The sequence below is a fragment of the Garra rufa genome, chromosome 5 (assembly GCF_049309525.1).
Source record: "Garra rufa chromosome 5, GarRuf1.0, whole genome shotgun sequence".
NCBI classification, from domain to species: Eukaryota; Metazoa; Chordata; class Actinopteri; order Cypriniformes; family Cyprinidae; genus Garra; species Garra rufa.
This window is the reverse complement of record NC_133365.1, coordinates 134,549-153,919: the sequence shown is the minus strand read 5'-3', so window position 1 is coordinate 153,919 and position 19,371 is coordinate 134,549. Positions and strand designations below refer to the sequence as shown.

At 35.3% G+C, this 19,371-nt stretch overlaps 2 protein-coding genes across 2 annotated transcripts in view; one reads left to right on the top strand and one right to left on the bottom strand.

The window, feature by feature from the left end:
* The window catches only part of castor2 (cytosolic arginine sensor for mTORC1 subunit 2), a 37,584-nt gene extending 28,706 nt beyond the window's left edge, over positions 1-8,878 (top strand). Inside the window, exons 5-9 of the mRNA XM_073839973.1 lie at positions 3,920-4,043; positions 4,428-4,538; positions 5,513-5,595; positions 8,093-8,187; positions 8,271-8,878. Coding sequence (XP_073696074.1) covers positions 3,920-4,043; positions 4,428-4,538; positions 5,513-5,595; positions 8,093-8,187; positions 8,271-8,336 — 479 coding nt within the window. The 3' untranslated portion in view covers positions 8,337-8,878. The remainder of the gene's footprint in view (positions 1-3,919; positions 4,044-4,427; positions 4,539-5,512; positions 5,596-8,092; positions 8,188-8,270) is intronic.
* Positions 8,879-10,612: 1,734 nt separating this feature from the next.
* On the bottom strand, positions 10,613-19,371 carry rcc1l (RCC1 like). Its single transcript, XM_073841057.1, has 10 exons — positions 19,246-19,371; positions 18,742-18,870; positions 18,427-18,493; positions 17,663-17,714; positions 15,873-15,957; positions 15,490-15,671; positions 15,290-15,377; positions 13,321-13,494; positions 12,270-12,355; positions 10,613-11,974 (listed from the first exon to the last, which is right to left on the bottom strand). The coding sequence occupies exons 1-10, from the start codon at positions 19,298-19,300 to the stop codon at positions 11,897-11,899; spliced, it is 996 nt and encodes a 331-aa protein (XP_073697158.1). The 5' UTR covers positions 19,301-19,371; the 3' UTR covers positions 10,613-11,896.

The following is a 19,371-nucleotide window of genomic DNA, read 5'->3' as shown; positions in this document are numbered from 1 at the left end:
TAATAATGAACATAGCAGTAGTCATTTACTGAGCTGCTGAAGACGCAGAGGATAATGTTACTTTCGTTTTTAAAAAGGAAAGCGTAGATTCCAATCTACATATGCGTTTAGTTTGTGCGAATCATTCCTGATGCAGCTTCACCCACAGCAGAAATTAGCGTAAGGGATTTTTATGCATCTTTGCAAACAGCCTTTCTTAATAATGTGCTTGTTGGCAAGTTCCGTCGCTAAACATGACTAAATGCGGCTAAAGTAAACATTATGGCTCATAATCCAACATCTGAGAGAGGCGGGGCAAGCTGAGCTCATTTGCATTTAAATGGACCATGCAGTAAAATGAGTTAATTTTTTGCAAACCTGCTTTTGACAAGGTAAAAGGGTCTTTTATTAAACTACTATTGAGAATGTTTAACCAAAGTATATTATAGACTTTTCATTAAGACCCTAAAGAATCATATGAATTTGTGGAAAATGGGCATCCGATGACCCCTTTAAAGGAACACTACACTTTTTTTGGAAATAGGCTCATTCTCCAACTCCCCCCAAGTTATTAAGTTGATTTTTACCGTTTTGAAATCCATTCAGCAATTTTATATAGGCTACTAAATTCATTTTTTTCTATTAGCACATATTTTTATAATCCTACTGCTCAAAATATCTGGGATTTTTCCAAAATAACCACTGTATGAAGTCAAGATATTTTTTTGTTGTTGATATGTGCTACATTGACGAGAGTGATGTTCACTCTGAAGATTACAGTGCGATGTACCTGAGAGAAAACAGATTTGACCATCTAATTTTCACCAGTAAGAAAAAAAAGTGTTTTAAAGCTTGTTCTTTCGTAGAACATTCTTTTGTAAGGCCTGAAGTTTGGAAGAACATTTTAAGGAAAATATAATTATATTTTCATAAAGATTTTTTTTCTTTTCAAACCATGTATGTGGTGTAAAAATACCCCTGGCCAAATGCCCCCAGAGGGCATCACTTCCCACTTTGATAATTACTGTAGTTACCATGTTCTGAACATCACATCCTTTCTATTTCCCTCAGTTAGGTGGCTGAATAAAAATATTGGTACATTATATCTTAAAATTACCTCAACTTAGCACCAGCAAGCCTGTTAGCTAGACAGTTAGCATCAGCTAATGATATTTACTTCTTTTCAGTATGGTTATGTATAAACATTCATATTAGTCTACTTGGCTAGTTGATCCAACCAATATAAAAATTTATAACATTGATAATATACAAATAGACATCACATAGGATTAAATGCATAGCATTTCAATAAAACTGCTAATGCTACAGCAGTGGGAAATATGAAAGTGCATTAATTATTTTAATTTTATTTGTTTTTAACCTAAAACATTGACACTGATATTGATGTGCTGCATTCAAGCATTTCAGTGGGCTTAAACAGATCACCTTTCATAGGAGATTTAGTTCACAAACAACTGACAGTTTTGACCCCAATATGCCATTTTCATTTTTTATTTTTCATTTTTTCAAGACTGAATCTAGTAATACACATATTTAACTATTCAAAATCTGTATTGGTTGATCTCAGGTAAGTTTATTTAATTTTTACATGGTTTTTAAATGGAAGCATTTTTCTCAGTTCTGTTACTTAAACTCTTGTCTTTCAAAAAAAAAAAAAGCATGTTTAACAAATATGTCAACAGTTCCTTCATTTCTCCCCTCAAGCAGGTGTTTATTGTAAAGACGTTGGTTTAGTGGTCAAAAAAATATCTAATGTTTAAAAATAGTCACGATTTATTTTCACATGGTACTTTTTTTTAAAGTACACAAACCCATTTTTCATTTTAAAGGTGAAACCACAAGCTCATACATTTTTTATGATGTAATTTATTAAACAGTGGGATAAATGATGGACCAAACTTGGCTTAGAAAAAAAGTTTAACTGTTTCTTAACAGGAATTAAACTGGGTAACAGGAATGAGTATCCATTATATGTGTGTATAGGTTTGACTATAATGATATACAATGTTCAACAATATAGTGTTGAACATTGACTAGTGAGCTGACCTCACTAGTTAAAAAATAAATAAATAAAATAAAACAAGGGGGGCAAATAATATTTCTCTTTAAATCTAGTGGTCTGCAGAGGTTTTTGTTAGGCTTATGTTTAGCGGTAGAGAGAGGATGGGTTATGAGAAGATATAAATAAAAAATAATAAATATTAAATTAAAATTAATATTAAAAATAATAAGCTTAACAAATAATGCCTTTTTGGTTTTTCTTCGCAGGTTACACTCAAACCCATGTATGGGTCTAATACATAATTGCTATGCAATTGATATTCATTTCTGTTACCCAATTTCATTTCCTGTTACCATTCCTTTTTTCTAAAAAAAAAAAAAAAAAAAGTAGTTAAACCACTTTTTCTTTAATTAAGTTTGGTCCATAATTTGACCCATTGTTTAATATATTGCATCACAATTTAATAAATTGTGCACTTTAGAAAAATACACTTTGTGTAGATAAATAGTGTTTTGTTTTGTTTTTTAAGAAAAAAATTCTTTTTTTGACCATGAAACCAACCATTTTTTTTAAATAAACACTTACCCTAATGGAAAATAAAGGATTTTGTTGACATTTTTTTAAGCATGTTTTTTAAAAGATTAGACTTTTGGTAACTGGACTGAGAAAAAAAATCCATCTTTAAAATTCTGTAAAAAATTAAATAAAGTGACCTGAGATAGACCAATACAGATTTGAATAGTTAAATATGTGTATTACTAGATTCCATCTGAAAAAATCAAATGGCATCTATTCGGTCGAATGGCCCTTATACGATCTAATTTCCAGCTGATTTTTAACGTAAAAGAGTAGTGTGGCCCTTTGTAACTTGAATCTGCGGGGCATCCAGTATCAACCTCTTTGAGTTACTTTACCTGTACAAAAATAATTTGTTTGCTGCTTTATATCACAAACTGGTCTTATATTATTTTCTTTATTTATTATAATCATAAACAAACTGATCTGTGGCACAGACAGTTTTACTAATCACTGCATGATGTTATTATTGCATGGTTTACCAATTGCATGGTAGATCTGACTCCAAAGATTTGGACTTGGATTTATCACACTAAGCCATCCGATCTGTGCAACACCTGTTAAAAGTGTTTATGGTGTGGTTAGACATCAGCTTCTGCCTGTCACGTTTGACTCAATAATCGGTGTGCCCTTTGAACATACTGCATAGACACAGACCTTTTTTAATATTTTTGTTCTGTATTTATGAATCTAACTTGACCATTTCTTAATAGACATTTCTGGTATTTTTGTAGATAAATTGACTCCAAACCTTCATTCACATCTGGCTTTCTCACTCTAAAATTACAGTAGATTACTGTCCATATATGTAACCCTGGACCACAAAACCATAAGGGTCAATTTTTTGAAATTGAGATTTATACATAATCTGAAAGCTGAATAAATAAGCTTTCCAATGATGTATGGTTTGTTTTGGCTGTGATGCAACTACTTGAAAATCTGAAATCTGAGGGTGCAATAAAACAAAATATTGAGAAAATCGACTTTAAAGTTGTCCAAAAGCAGTTCTTAGCAATGCATATTACTAATCAAAAATTAAGTTTTGTTATATTTACAGTAGGAATTTTGCTAAATATATTCATGGAACATGATCTCTACTTTATATCATAATGTTTTTTGGCAAAAAAGAAAAATCAGTAATTTTGACCTATACAATGTATTTTTGGCTATTGCTATAAATATACCTATGCAACTTATGACTGGTTTTGTGGTCCAGGGTCACATATATTCAAACCACTTATCAGTCTTGTAGATTCATTCCTTTGTGAAACATCCTGACTGAATAATGCTTGAACATTTACAGCTTGTTAGCATAATCAACTCTGTTTTTCTTTTCCCCAGTCCCTCGGCCGATCATTCACCCTCTCTCCAGCCCCAGTAACATGTTCTGCGTTACCAGCCTGGACCCCGACACGCTGCCCTCGGTGGCCACGCTGCTCATGGACGTCATGTTCTACTCGGGCGGGTAAGAGCTACGCGCCGGGCCTCTCCTCCTGGCTCGCATATGGCAGTAACCGAGAGCCATCTGCCAGATCTATTAAGGAATGAAGATAATACACACAGGTCGCTGTAGGGAGTGCACTATGTGGCGACAGGGGAGAAAAGACTGTAAACAAAATGAGCAGTGTGTATTTGTACAATTTTGCCCTTCCTTATAGTCTCGAAACTTGTTTACTGCTCAAACACTGGCATCAGGCCAACAATTAGAGGGAAAGATCAGATTAGATCAGAGTTGCCCTTTCTCATAGTCCTCTTCCTATTTTTCACTATTCCTTGTGAAAGCATCAGCTGAGTTGAGGTCTAATGAAGCTTGTGTAATAACAAGATTCCCTGCTGCGCTTCATTACAGAGCGAAAGAGACCGGGGGGCAGACTGAGGATTCTGGACATATCCGCTTTTTCTCCTTCTCCCTGATCGAGGGCTACATCTCTCTAGTTATGGATGAGCAAACCACCCGGAGGTTAGACCACCCAGCCCTGAATCTAACACTCTATTAATGTCAACATGAAAACACAATTGACCCCATTTATTTTCTCAATACACACCCCGGTCTTATGCATGAATCATCAGTGCATGCTGTTACAAAAGAGAAAGGGTTTGTTTTTGAGATGGCTTTCATCAAAATATAATCATCAAAACTGCCTTTCCTGTGTGGCTGACGTCAGCTACTCCACTGTTGTTTTCCAACTTATTTCTTCTACCCACCTGTAACACTTGTATGAAATACCAATTTTTTCCAAATAATTCTTAGTCCATAAAATTTGGGGACTTTTTATGCTGGTTCACATTGAAATGTCAGATTAAAGGGACAGTTCACCCAAAAATGAAAATTCTGTCATTGTTTACTCACCCTCGTGTCATTCCAAATCGAAGTTTATATATAAATAAAAGCCTAAATTAAATTTCTTTTTCATATAAAGTAATTGTGTCTCTTCAGCAGATTTGAACTAAACCAATCAATTCATACAGAATACTTTTACTATCTGTACAAGAGTTTTGGTTTTGTGTACAGAAATCTCTCAGGTTTCATTAAAAATATTTTCATTTGTGTTTTAAAGACAAATGACAGTCTTATAGGTTTGGAATGACATAAGGGTGAGTAATCCAAAACAATTTTTCTATAGGTTTAACAGAAGTACAATGGCTTGCAAACATATTTTCATGTTGACTTTTTAAGGAACTGAAACGTATATGCACTGAAATATTGGACCCTCATGGGTTGTAAAGTAAATTCTTTTTTCTGACTCTGACCCTTAAACTTTGTCTGTTGTGGTTTCATCAGAATTTTCCAACTATTTGAAAACACCACTGTCTTTTAGTTTGAAGCCTGTTGAATCATGCCTTTGTGTGTGTGTGTGTGTGTGTGTGTGTGTGTGGCCACAATGTAATGATTTCTGATTGCATGTGGTTTACACGCTACTGTTTTCTTATCAGATTTCCAAACAACGTCCTCTTCACCAGCGCTTCAGGAGAGCTTTGGAAAATGGTCCGCATCGGAGGACAACCCTTAGGGTTTGGTGAGTTCAGGATAAAACTCTGCAAACTGACTGCTTTTATTTTGACAATGAGAATCCCAACAATATCTAGGGACTAGAATTTAGGGCCTTTTTAGGGCCAGTAATCAAACACCCAGAACATTTTTAAAAACACCTAGAACATATTAAAGGGATCATGAACTTGGCGCAAAATTTCAGAACTCAAAACCTTCTGGTTTAGTCCAAAAACAGCTTATATTGAAGCCAATCTGCTAAATGTAATTAACGAAAAAGGCAAATGCAGGTCTATGCAGAAAACAAACAATAAAGATGGCTCTGAAGACAACAAGACACTGCAGTGCCAAGTTGTGGAAAAACCGTCTTTGCATTGCCTACCTTCTGATCCCAACATTAAGAATGAGTGGATGAACTTTATTTTTAATTAAGTTTCAGACCGCGTCAGTAAGAACTTGGTTCTTTGTTTACTTTACCGCAGATTCGTTTACAAACAAAGAACTAAAAGACGATGCTGTGCTGACTATATTGGATTTGACAGTAATGTTGCACCACACACACTGTTTTTATTACATGGTCACTATTGCTTTGTCAATACTAATCACTTGATATGCATTGAGTATTTATGCTTTTTAACATGAATCACAGCAGCGTCCAACTATGAACAACTGCAAAGCTGTTAGCTAATCTTACCGGGGGGCGTTTACTTCAGAGTCTACAATCCGTCATGCCTATTCAAACAGAAATATTAATAAACAGCCTATTAATTCTAAATTGTTTTTAGATGTAAAAATCTTGCTAACAATGTAAGCGGACCTCAGAGACCAGTCCAAAATCAAAATCAAAAACAAAAGCAGTTCATGATCCCTTTAACAAATGTTTAGCCAGATACTGTTGTCATGATAGCAATTACATTTTCTTTGACTGTAAAAAAAAGTTTAAGGTGCGGTCACATTACCAAAATTTTGGTAAAATTTAGTGGGTAAAAAACTATCCCAACGATGTCAATAGTGTAGTGTAGAAGTCACTTTCAGACCAAGCAGCTGTCGGCTGGTCAGTGTGGCAAACATGCATGGGGAAATGTTTCACCTTCATGCAAACTTCCCTATCACATGGATTCCTATTGAAGTGACTGGATTTTACCCATGAAAATTCACCAAGCAGTGGTAAATGTGACCACACTTTAAAGGGACAGTTCACCCAATAATGAAAATTCTGTCATTAATTAATCACCCTCATGACTTTCCAAACCTGTAAGACCTTCGTTCATCTTCAGAACACAAATTAAGATATTTTTGATGAAATCCGAGAGCTTTATGACCCTTAATAGCCTCAATGCAACTGACACATTCAAGGCCCAGAAAGGTAGTAAGAACATCATTAAAACAGTCCATGTGCCATCAGTGGTTCAACTGGAATTTTTATGAAGCTACGAGAATACTTTTTGTGTGCAAAGAAAACAAAATGATACATTTAGTCCGGGTCCACATAGCGTTCACACTGGCATTTTTAACAGCGAACCTAAAGATGCCGAACCTGAAGGCATAGTGATACGTTCGCAACCTAATTGGTTGGGTTGAATGGTGATACTTAATGCTGGAAATCACCGAACACTCCAAACAAAAGGGAAAAGGTGCGTTCGACTTAGAGGCACGGAGCAGGCCATTGATGTCATACACCCTCAGCACTGCTTTAAGTCGAACACACCTAATGCCGTCTGCTGGACTCATTTTTATATGCAAATAGTTTTATATTTACCACAAACAGCTCATAAAATCCATGTTTGCCCTCTGCTCTTTTTGTTTTCGGGTACACCGCTTGTTGTCAAATCATGTTGCATAGCACTGCATCTTGTCATTACTTTGTTTTTGGTTCATTTAGAAGTATTTAGGCCATGTTGCGTTCATATTTAATTTGAACTGCACAAGTTTATTTGGAAGTGGACCGAGACCCATCTGTTTAGCGGTCTCTGTCTGCTTGTTTGGTGCACACCAGGGTTCGGATGGCAGCGTTCACACTTACTCAAATGAACCGCGCTTATAGAGCAATCGCATCAGAGTTTATTTTTAATCTAACCAAACATGACAAGTGTGAACACACCCTAACAGATTCTTCTCTTCACTCTCAGTCTTCAACCCGTGGTACTCTTGTGAATGTGCGTTGAAGATTGACAAGGCAGAGAAATTGTTGAATAAAGTTGTTGTTCTTGTAGCTTCACAAAATTACGGTTGAACCACTGATGTCACATGGACTATTTAATGATGTTCTTACTACATTTCAGTTAAGTTGCTGTCTATGCAGAGTCAGAAAGCTCTTAGATTTCATCAAAAATATCTTAATTTGTGTTCTGAAGATCAAAGATCTTGCAGGTTTTGAACGACATGAGGGTGGGTAATTAATAACAGAATTTTCATTTTCAGGTGAACTATCCATTTACTGCACAAACTACCTCAGTAAATCAGATGTCCATTTGGAAGCTTGAAGATTTGGTAGCTAAATTTGTACATCGTTTGTCTTCAATTAGATGAATGTGGCATTGTGGCTCAGATATCTGAACCACTGGCGACCGCTGACATTCCAGCCTATTATATCAGTACCTTCAAGTTCGACCACGCTCTGGTGAGTCTAAGCACCTACTTTTGCCAAATATTCATCAAACAAAAGGAGAAGTTTAACACAAGCAACATCTTGTGTCCACCCAGGTTCCTGAGGAGAACATCCAGAGTGTGATCGTAGCCTTGAGGACCAATGAGAGCACAGGACAGTGAGACTCTCTGCGATTAGAGTCCCGCGTCCCTGAAAACATTTTGATTTCTTATGTCAAACTCTTAAAAGTGCCAAGAGCTTACGTGAGGACTGCTTCTGGGGGGGGAGGAATTGGAAGGAGAATGGATAATTGAGGGGTGGGGGGACTCTGAATCTTGCAGTCAGTATTGAGCGACAACATCACTTCCTGTCCGTATGGCGCAAAAAAGACAACCCTAATCCCCACCCACCTCTACAGGGACCCTGCGATGGTGTGAATCCAGTGTTTTTCTTCTCTTCTTTCTCCCCCATCCCTCTTCCTCTTATCCACTCCTCCTCCGCACATCATTTTACCATGGCAACAGGGCCTGGACTTTAGCTACCGATTCTTAAGACGTTGCAAATAACCATTATGTATTAGTGGCAGGTCCTCCTCCTAGAGGACACAGAATGTACTCCAATGTTTCTCGAGATTTATTTAGTTTTTCCTGCTCCCCCTTCTTGTTTTCCCTCGCAGTGCCAAGACTTGGGGCATAAACAGGCTCCTTGTCTAAAGACGTGATGTTTTTCGTGCTCGTTCGGAAAGTTTCCCATTTTTGTTTAGAGGTTTTGTTTCTTTCTCCTCACCTCAATCCTATATTCACATTTCAATGCCAAGTAGCCGGGTAATGCATTAGTTGTTGTTGCTGTTGTTGTTGTTGTTTTTGCCTTCAGAGTACAATCAATGGTTTTTCTGTCCACCCGGCCGAGTTGGCAGCGTACGTGCGCAGAGATCAGAATGAAGGATTCAGGTGAGGTGAAACGAAACTGTTTTTTGTTCACATGCACTTGTTCAGGTTCTATACAAGTACATAAATTGTGCAGTTTACTGTATACTGTTTTTAAACTTTTTTTTTTTTTTCGCCCGCGATTGAATGAAATGTCTTTTTAGTCTTCACCACTACTCGCAAAGCTGTCTCTTTCACGGAGGAACTGTTAGGGGAAACCTGTCGTTTGTTGAATGTTAGTTAAGGTCAGGTGTCGCAGACACTGGCGTTAGTTTAAGCCTTCAAGCTCCCCTCGTCTGCACTTTATTTAAGGTCTATCTTACAGATCTTACTCTTCTGATGTGAAATAGCGGGGATGAGTATCTTCCCCTTTGAAGGAGTCTCTTTTAGAAGGGGTCACTTGTTGTCTTTACCCGAGGATGGGTGTCTTTTTTTTCCCGCAAGCTTTTCTTCTATCAGCTCCGAAGCAGAAAACCATATATTTATCAGTGTTAAGAAGGGGTGACCTGTTTGTTCTCTGACAATTAAAGACGGGAAACAATATATTTTTTCAGCTTAGTTTGTGTTTAGGTTTGATTTTTCAATTGTTACTCTTTTTTTTTTTTCTCCACTGTTTGAACCATGTTTTGTTAAGCATACAGTGGGGGTTTACACCATGCGAATTGCTAGACCATGTGCCAATTGAGGATTTGTTATCTACACAAGTTTCTGAAGATATTTAGTCATATCTGTGATTTACAAATGATTTCTGTGGGATGATACTTGCTGAAGCTACTTCTAACTACCCCTACAAATGATTGATTTGGAGAATTTGTTGATTAAACCAGCTCAGACACCAGAAAAGGTCATGACTTGATTACTTTTGTTTTTATCTCCATTACTTTTTCGGTGTTTCTTAACACTTTGTTTAGGTAAGAAACTGTCCCTTTATATTTGCACATTAAAGAGGGTGACTTTCAACTGTTCCCTTTTTTTTCCCTCAGAATGTATACTGCTTTATAATTGGTACTATAATCTTGTGATCTATCAATACAGTTTGGTACAAATAAAGCATGTACTTGATTCTGAAGGATACAGGAGTTTTAATATAACTTTAAATTACATTTTCTCTCCCTGAAGTGTCTTCATTTAAGGCTTAACAGATACACTCTTAAATATAAAAACGGTTTTTGCAGTGATGCCACAGAAGAACCATCTTTGGTTCCCCAATGAACCTTTCAGTAAACAGTTCCTAAAAGAACCATTTTGAAGAACATTTCAAAACACTAGAGAACCTTTTCTGCATTTGAAAGGTTTCATGGATGTTCAAGGTTCTTCATAGAACCATTGATGCCAATAAAGAACCCTTATTTTTGTGTATTTTTTAAATTATCTTTTAAAAGTTTCTTTTTTGTCACCTGAATTTTTCAAGTTAGACTATTTCAACAGCTAGCAAAAGTCATTTTTTTTTAGTCAGTTTTTTTAGCAATCAAAGTTTTTTTTAATAATTTTATTTTAAAACAATATTATATAACATGTTTTTAAAGGGATAGATCACCCAGAAATGAAAATTGCCATTAACTACTCACCCTCATGTCGTTACAAATCTGTAAGACCTTTGTTTCACTTTAGAACACAAATTAAGTACTATGACAGACCGAATAGAAGAAATGGTTGAATATAGTCGTTATTTTTTTCTTTGCATACAAAAGGTATTCTTGTAATATGTGCTTACTACCTTTCTGGGCCTTGAACATGTCAGTTGCGTTGCTGCAGGGTTAGAACGCTCTCTGGTTTCATCAAAAATATCTTAATTTGTGTTCTGAAGCTGAACGAAGGTCTTACGGTTTTGGAATGACATAAGGGTGAGTAATTAGAGACAGAATTTACATTTTTTGGGTGAACCATACCTTTAATTCAATAAACCACAAATGCCAAAACCTCTGCTACAGCACAGTGAAGCCAGATGCATTTTAATTTAAAGGATTAGTTCACTTCCAGAATAAAAAATTATAGTATAATTTGTCATCCAAGATGGATTCAGTCATAAAGAAATATTTTGAGGAAAACATTTCAGGAATGTTCTCCATATAGGGCTCTAAATAAACATTTACAATTTATATACTTTTTAACCTCAAATGCTCATCTTGTCTAGCTCTGTGATGCACAGCTTTCTTGGCTGGGATCATTTAGAACCCTTTGAAGCTGCATTGAAAATGCATTTTGGAAGTTCAAACTCGTGGCCACCATTGAAGTCCACTATATGGAGAACGTTCCTAAAATGTTTTTCTCAAAAAAAAAACAATTTTTTTTTTACGACTGAAGAAAGAAAGACAATATCTTGGATGACAAGGGGGTGAGTACATTATCTCTAAATTTTTGTTCTTGAAGTGAACTAAGTTGAACTCTTTTAAATATATTTTTCATGTAGCTGTAATTTTAGTTTTCAGATGCAATTTTTTGTCTATTGACAAGAAAAGCAGCTATAGAAACAGCACAGATAATGCGGCTTTGAACATACAGTGTCCACCTCAGGTGACAATGTCCAAAACATTTAAAGCAAGCTTCCAAAATGTCCAAGCAGCCAACGTAAGAACTCAAGAGGTCTTGAGTTATTTAGGAGTCACACTCATATCTATTTTTGAGGTCAGCACTGTAAACAGCAGAGGAGGTGTCACATTTCCATGTTACCTTAAGCACAGCCTTGGCTTTCTTGATCCAGTGTGACATGTATACTCCTTAGTGAGGGCCTTCAACAAGTCCAAAGGTTCTGGAGAAATAATGAAATGTGGCATGCTGAAGTGCTAGAAAAGCAGCACGGATTTGCCATGACAGTCTCATATGATTGATTTGACCAGCGCCACCATGTGGTCAACACCACAGGCAACATCTGTCACATGGCCTGGTACAGTCACCTAAAACAAAAGCATCAGCATAAAGAAAACGGATTAACAACTAACAAATATCTTTTTTTTTTTTGTCTATTCAATGTTTCACCTGCTATAATAATGCAGTGGGTTGAAATTGTTCATACAGGAGCTTTTCTCAACAAATATTGATGTGTGTGATTAGCTGTGATTCATCTGAATACTCAAACAGCGTTTTACATAATTGTATTGGTCGAAACACTGTTTGTAAAACCAACGGACAAGCTGTAAAATCCACACTTTTTGATGTAAAAGTAATAATACATCATTGTTGGTGGCTTACCCTCCATGGAAAATACTGGTCATCATGTTTCCCGATGCCGAGACATCCTCTCACATTCTTACCCCAAACAAACAGCTCACCTCGATCTGAAAACAATATTCATGTTGGAAATAACTCAGCCTTCTATTTACATGGATGTTGGCCAGGAAACAGGCTGGATTTAATACCAACATGGTTATACAAGCATTTGTAGCAGGTGTTTTCAGGAGAAAGAACATTAACAGTTTGTATCCTGCATGAGACCACATTTAAAATCTCTGAAAACACTTCAGGAGAATTTCATAGGGCCTATTTACACCTTGTCACTTCATGTGTTTTCTCTGATCAGATATCTGATTTGTTAAAACAAAATAAATTTACACTTGGCCACATACATTTGTCTTTGCAAACTGGATATAAACCCAGTCTTGAATTCCTGCCCTATATTTAAATTTAATGGAGTTCACATCAACGAAAGCAACAGATAAGCACTGCATTTTATTCATTATCAGCCTATTTTAAGATCAAAGACGGCAACAGGCAACCTTAACACTAAAATGACAGGTTAGCCTCACTACTTTAAATGAAGATGTTTGGGTGTTGAATGTCTGTGATTTACTTTCAATTTCATTTGTGGCAGTTTGCGTGTCGGCTTGCTGAAGAGACACTCAGGTACTCATCTGCAGCAATGCTTGTTGCATTAGAGCTGTCATATCTGACTATAACATGCCACATTAGCCTATAAGATGCTCTCACACCTTTATTATTTAAATATTTTGGAAGGAGTAAAATTTGCATATGTGGTTTCAACAATCAGATGCATTCACACTTGTCCAGTTTCGTCTGGAATGCGGTCCAGATCACCTCCTGAAGTGGCTTGAGTGATCGGATTTTGATGAATCTCAAAAGTGTTTCGGAGGGCATTTACACCTGATCTTTTCATGATCAAATAGCTATCCAATCAGAGAAAGCGCATGAAGTGACTAAGCGTAAACAGGCCCGTTATCACAGTCCACGCAACATCTTTAGTGAACGTACATGCAAAGCAATAATGTTTAGACTGTATATTTACCTGTGATGGCTGCAAAGTGATTGAGTCCACAACGGATGGATGAGACCTTCACTGTGGGGTTGAACTCTGACCTCCCAAAAAGCGTGGCTGGCACTCTTTCTGGGATGGCAGACTCGGAAAGTTTTGGGCCTTTTCCCAGGATTCCAAAACCCCAAACAAACACATCTCCTTCCTCTAAAGAGATTGAGTTATTTCAATTAATTTCATGACAAGAATTGCAAAGAAATCATTTAAAGAAACATCAATTCATGCTTCAACAGGTGAGTTCAACAATGATGCATTCAAGTATTAAATATTATTAAATGTAATTTATTAAATTCATCTTCAGAATACAAATTAAGATATTTTTTGATGAAATCCAAGAGCTTTCTGACCCTGCATAGACAGCAACTAACAAGTTCAAGGCCCATAAAGGTAGTAAGGACATTGTTAAAATAGTCCATGTGACATCAGTGGTTCAACTATAATTTTACAAAGCTACGAGAATACTTTGCACAAAGAAAACAAAAATATCAACTTTAATCAACAATTTATTCTCTGCTGTGTCAGTCTCTGTAAAAATTCTTCATAAAACCATTGATGTCACATGGACAATTACCATAGACTTAATAACTTTCCGGGCCTTGAACGTGTTAGTTGCATTGCTGTACAAGCAGGGTTAGAAAGCTCTCAAATTTAATCAAAAATATCTTAATTTGTGTTTTGAAGATGAAAAAAGGTCTTACAGGTTTCCAACGACATGATGGTGAGTATTTTTTTTTATTTTGGAATTTTCATTTTTGGATGAACTATCCCTTTAAAACCCATTGAGCATTTTACATTATGATAATAATAAACCACGTAACCATGTTTGTTTGTTTTTTTGGTAAAGCACAAAAGTACATGAAAGTACCATGATGGTTTAATCATGGTATCAAATTGTAATACTAGATTTAGAAGAAAAATATATTTCCAAGTATTGTTATATTTTACCTCATGTTACTATACTGATATTGCAGTAATAAAATGTTAAAAAAAATAATCAAATTAAAATGGAAATTTAAGCTAGTTTATGTTTAACCCCTTGAAAATATTTAATAATATATATATATATGTCAAGTATCCCCTGAGATTTTAAATTAATATTCTTTTAATAATTTAAAAACACAGTTCACAGTTCTCTTTTATTGTTTACTAACTGCTACCATGACAAGCTGGACAACAAGGATTGTTCATCTTTTTTGTAGTAAGTGTTAATTTTTATTTTATTTTTTAAATTATTTACTTTGCATATTTATGATTTAAATAAATAATGAGCTTTTGATATTTATAAACCCTAGTTTGGGAAACACTGATTTAGAATCTGCAGGAAGGCAAAACCTACCAGTCAAATGTTTTTGGACAGTAAGATTTTTAATGTTTTTTAAAGAAGTCTCTTCTGCTCACCAAGCCTGCCTTTATTTGATCCTAAGTACAGCAAAAACAGTACAATTTTGAAATATTTTTACCATTTAAAATAACTGTTTTCTATTGGAATATATTTTAAAATGTAATTTATTCCTGTAAATTCAAAGCTGAATTTTAGCATCATTACTCCAGTCACATGATCCTTCAGAAATCATTTTAATATTTGCTGCTTGAAACATTTATTATTATTATTATGTTAAAAACAGCTGAGTAGATCTTTTCAGGTTTCTTTGGTGAATAGAAAGTTCAAAAGAAGAGCATGTATCTGAAATAGAAATCTTTTGTAACATTATAAATGTCTTTATCATCACTTTTGACTGGTAGTGTAACATATTAGCATCAGGGTTGTTATTAAGTATTGAGCTTTGACAGGTTTTTTGTCTAATTTGGAAGTTATTAAATTCATGTCCTATTCACATTATACTTCAGAGAGCAGTACAGTACTTTTGGTCATTTTTAAGTGCACTGAATTGTTCCAGCCAACTCTAATATTCTTTGCCTCAATAAGACTCAGTAATCTTACCATTCAGTACAGCCACCTGTGTTCCTCCGCATGCCGCCTGTCTGACTCGACCCACACCCCTCAGGGGAAGCAGCCGTGGAGAGCTAATCTGAAAATCAGACTTAAATCAACTGCACAGCCTGCCATTGTTGCTGTTAATGGCCTTTTTATTATTTATATAGTTAACATAAAACTCCTGTTAATTTTATTGTGCTCTTTACCTGTGTGGCCTCAGTGACAGAGGCCAGCTGCAGGTACTCTGAGTTTCCCCAACCAAAAACCTGGCCATCCGTGCACACGGCCAAACTACAGTCTCCATACGTGGCCACCTGCTGAACTTTGACCCCAGCTAGATCTCCTCCGACGGGCACTGGACAGGAGGCCTTGTTATGATGGCCCAGACCTTAAAATACATTCCAAAGAAATGAATCCTGAGGGAAGGGTCACATGGATTTTTGTGTACAAGTATCAGCCATGAGTCACCGAGTGTTGTCTGGATACATTTTTTGGAAAATGCCTTGAGGCAGGTTTCATAATGGAGTGGAACAAAAAGGGACTGAAAGAAAAGAGACAAAGATAATGACAGACGGATAGTGAAACAAACCTGTTTGTCCATCTGCCCCCCACCCACAGGCATACACTGAGCCTCTGTCTGTTAGAAACAGACTGTGATCCTGCCCACAAGCCACCTACAGGACGAGAGGAGCAAGACAGATGGAGTTAGACTCACAAAAAAGGTCCAGGTAAAATTTCACCCCAAAAAGAAAAGAAAATAACAACTCGTACTTTGCATAAAGAAAATTAGGCTTAAAGAATTTCTAATTGTGACATCAATGTCATGGTAATTATTTAAAATAATTAAACACATTTAACGCAAAATGTAATCGAGTAATAAAAGTCCCATACTGTTCGTTTTCTTAATTTTAATAAAACTAAATGTAAAATGTTGCAAAAATAAATAATAAGAACAAAAATATAAATAAATAAAAAATCTTAATGGTCCTTAAAATGTAAATTAATGTACACTACCAGTCAGGTGTTTTTGAACAGTAATATTTTTAGTGTTTTTAAAGAAGTCTTTTCTGCTCACCTAGTCTGCATTTATTTGATCCAAAGTCCAAAAAAAAAAAAAGTACAATTTGAAATATTTTTACTATTTAAAATAAAGGTTTTCTATTTGAATATATTTTTAAATGTAATTTATTTCTGTGATTTCAAAGCTGAATTTTTAGCATCATTACTCCAGTCACATGATCCTTCAGAAACTATTTTAATATTCTGATTTGCTGCTCGGAAAACATTACTATTATTATTATTATTATGTTAAAAACAGCCGAGTAGAATATTTGGGGTTTCTTTGATGAATAGAAAGTTCAGAAGAACAGCATTTATCTGAAATAATTTATAGAAATCTTTTGTAACATTATAAATGCCTTTATCATCACTTGATCAATTTAAAGCATCCTGGCTAAATAAAAGTATTGATTTCTATCATTTCATCAATGATATAATTTATAATGGTACAAATGGTGTATATTTTTTCCAAAATGCTGAGCTTTGGATTTTTCTATTCATCAAAGAATCCTAACAAAAAAAGTATACTCAACTGTTTTGAATATTGATGATAATAATAATAATTTAAAAAATGTTTCTTGAACAGCAAATCAGCATATTAGAATGACTTATGAAGGATAATGTGACACTGAAGACTGGAGTGATGATGCTGAAAATTCAGCTTTGATCCTAAGAATAAATTACATTTTAATATATATTTAAATAGAAATATTTCACAATATTACTGATTTTGCTGTATTTTGGATCAAATAAATATAGGCTTGGTGAGCAGAAGAGACTTCTTTATAAAAAAAAAAAAAAAAACATTAAAAATCTTACTGTTCAAAAGCATTAGACGGGTAGTTTACACTTAAAAGTTTGGGGTTAGTAAGGTTTTTGAGCCTCATGTTCACAAACGCTGCATTTATTTAATCACAAATATCATGGAATTGTTAACTATTATATAATACAATAGCTGTTTTCTAATTTAATAATATATTTTACATGTTTATTTTTTTCTGTGATAGCAAAGCTGAATTTTTAGCAGCTATTAATTCAGTCTTCTGTCACATGATCTTTCAGAAATCATTCTGATATGCTGATTTGCTACTCAAGAAACATTTCTTATTATCTAGTTGAAAATGCTGCCTAATGATGTTTGAATGTAACACCAAACTTTTGAAAGATAATTTAAGATTTATTTTAGGCTGAAATATGACAATATAAAGTTTGAGATTTAACTTTATACCTGTGAATTTCCATTAAAAAAATATGAGTAGGAATTTCAATTCTAGTAGGTTAATAGAAACGTTATAAAAGTAATAAAATGTTATCACATACCTGGGTGACTTGACTGTCAAAACCCTCAATCTTGTGAACAACATGACTGCCACTGCAGGAAATAAAGGAAAAGGACAGCTATTTTCAAAAATGAAGGTAGCTTAAGCCATATGCTCAGAAAAATTCTTCTTGGATAAAAATGGTTCATATATGTGATCCCGGACAACAAAACCAGTCAATTTTAAAATTTTACATCAATACATCATATGAAAGCTAAATAAATAAGCTTTCCATTGATGTATGTTAGGATAGGACCATATTTGGCCGAGAAACAACTTTGAAAATCAGCAATCGGAGGGTGCAAAAACATCAAAATACTGAGAAAATTTTCTTTAAAGTTGTCCAAATGAAGTTCTTAGCTATGCATATTACTAATCCAAAATTACACTTTGATATATTTACAGTAGGAAATTTACTAAATATCTTGATAATGATATAATGATTTTTGGCATAAAAGAAAAATCTATAATTTTGAGCTATACAATGTATTTTTGGCTATTGCTACAAATAAAGCTATGCTACTCAAGACTGGTTTTGTGGTCCAGGGTCCCTTTTGAGTTGATAGTATTGCCTTTGCCTCTGGTGTTACAGTATAAATCATAAACCCACGAAAATCTAAAGGGTCAAGGACGAGCATTTCCAGACATAAACAGTGGTTAAAATATAAAACTAATGGGATACTTGGAAAGAAATTGTTTTTGTTTAGCCATCAGTACATAATGTAAAACAGAAAAAATACTGGACTTATTTGCTGAAGGACAAACCTGTACACTTCATCCTCCACAATCTTCCTCCCACACTGCCCGTAAGCATTATTACCCATGCTGAAAACTAATGAGAGAGAAAGAGAGACATGAAAGACTTATTACACTAGAGCACAATGATTTGATTTGATTCAAAATAGAAATCTAATGCAGTCTGAGGCATCTACATGCTTGGAGAGGAATTTTCCTTCTGATTCATCTACTGTATGTAGAATCTGGACATGTATAACTAGAACTTTAACACTTTTAAACATTCTCTATAATGACAAGAAATCTCATAAATGTTATATGACAATGCGGACAGTGTTTGCTGACCTCCCTCAGAGTCTGTGAGCACCAGTGAGTGAGCACGTCCACAGGAGACCTGCAGCACTCGTGTCTCCTGAGGGTTCACCAGCGGAAGAGACACTGGAGATGGTTCCAGGACAAAGTCGTAACTCTTATCTGCAAACACAAGAGAAAGCAGTTGATTTAGGAATGTGCTCGAGGAAAAGGCTCTTTAATGATAGTTATAATGGTTCCAGTAGATTCGGGGAAGGTTGGCAGCTCATTCCTTTAAAGAGGAACTTGGTGGATCATCAACATTAGCCATTATGTAAATTTTACCATGGTCAATAGGAAGTGCTAAAGAACACTTTCACATTAGTCACTATCAGAGAAGAAAAATTTTACTGTAATAACCGTCCTTCCCCAACACAAATGTATCATGGAACTGTAGTTTGTAGAGATACCATGGTGTACACAAGAATTTTTACCCTTTTTAGAATTTTTACACATGAGTTACTGACAGGGGTGCAAAGGTATTTTGGGGTTTCTTACGTCGGTCGTGTTGAGTACGTTGAAAGCCCAGCTGGGAGTCTTTGTTAAGGCCCATGCCCCACAGTTTGGTCAGGTCTTTGCTATTACATGCCAATAAAGTGAAACCATATCCACAGGCTGCTGAGG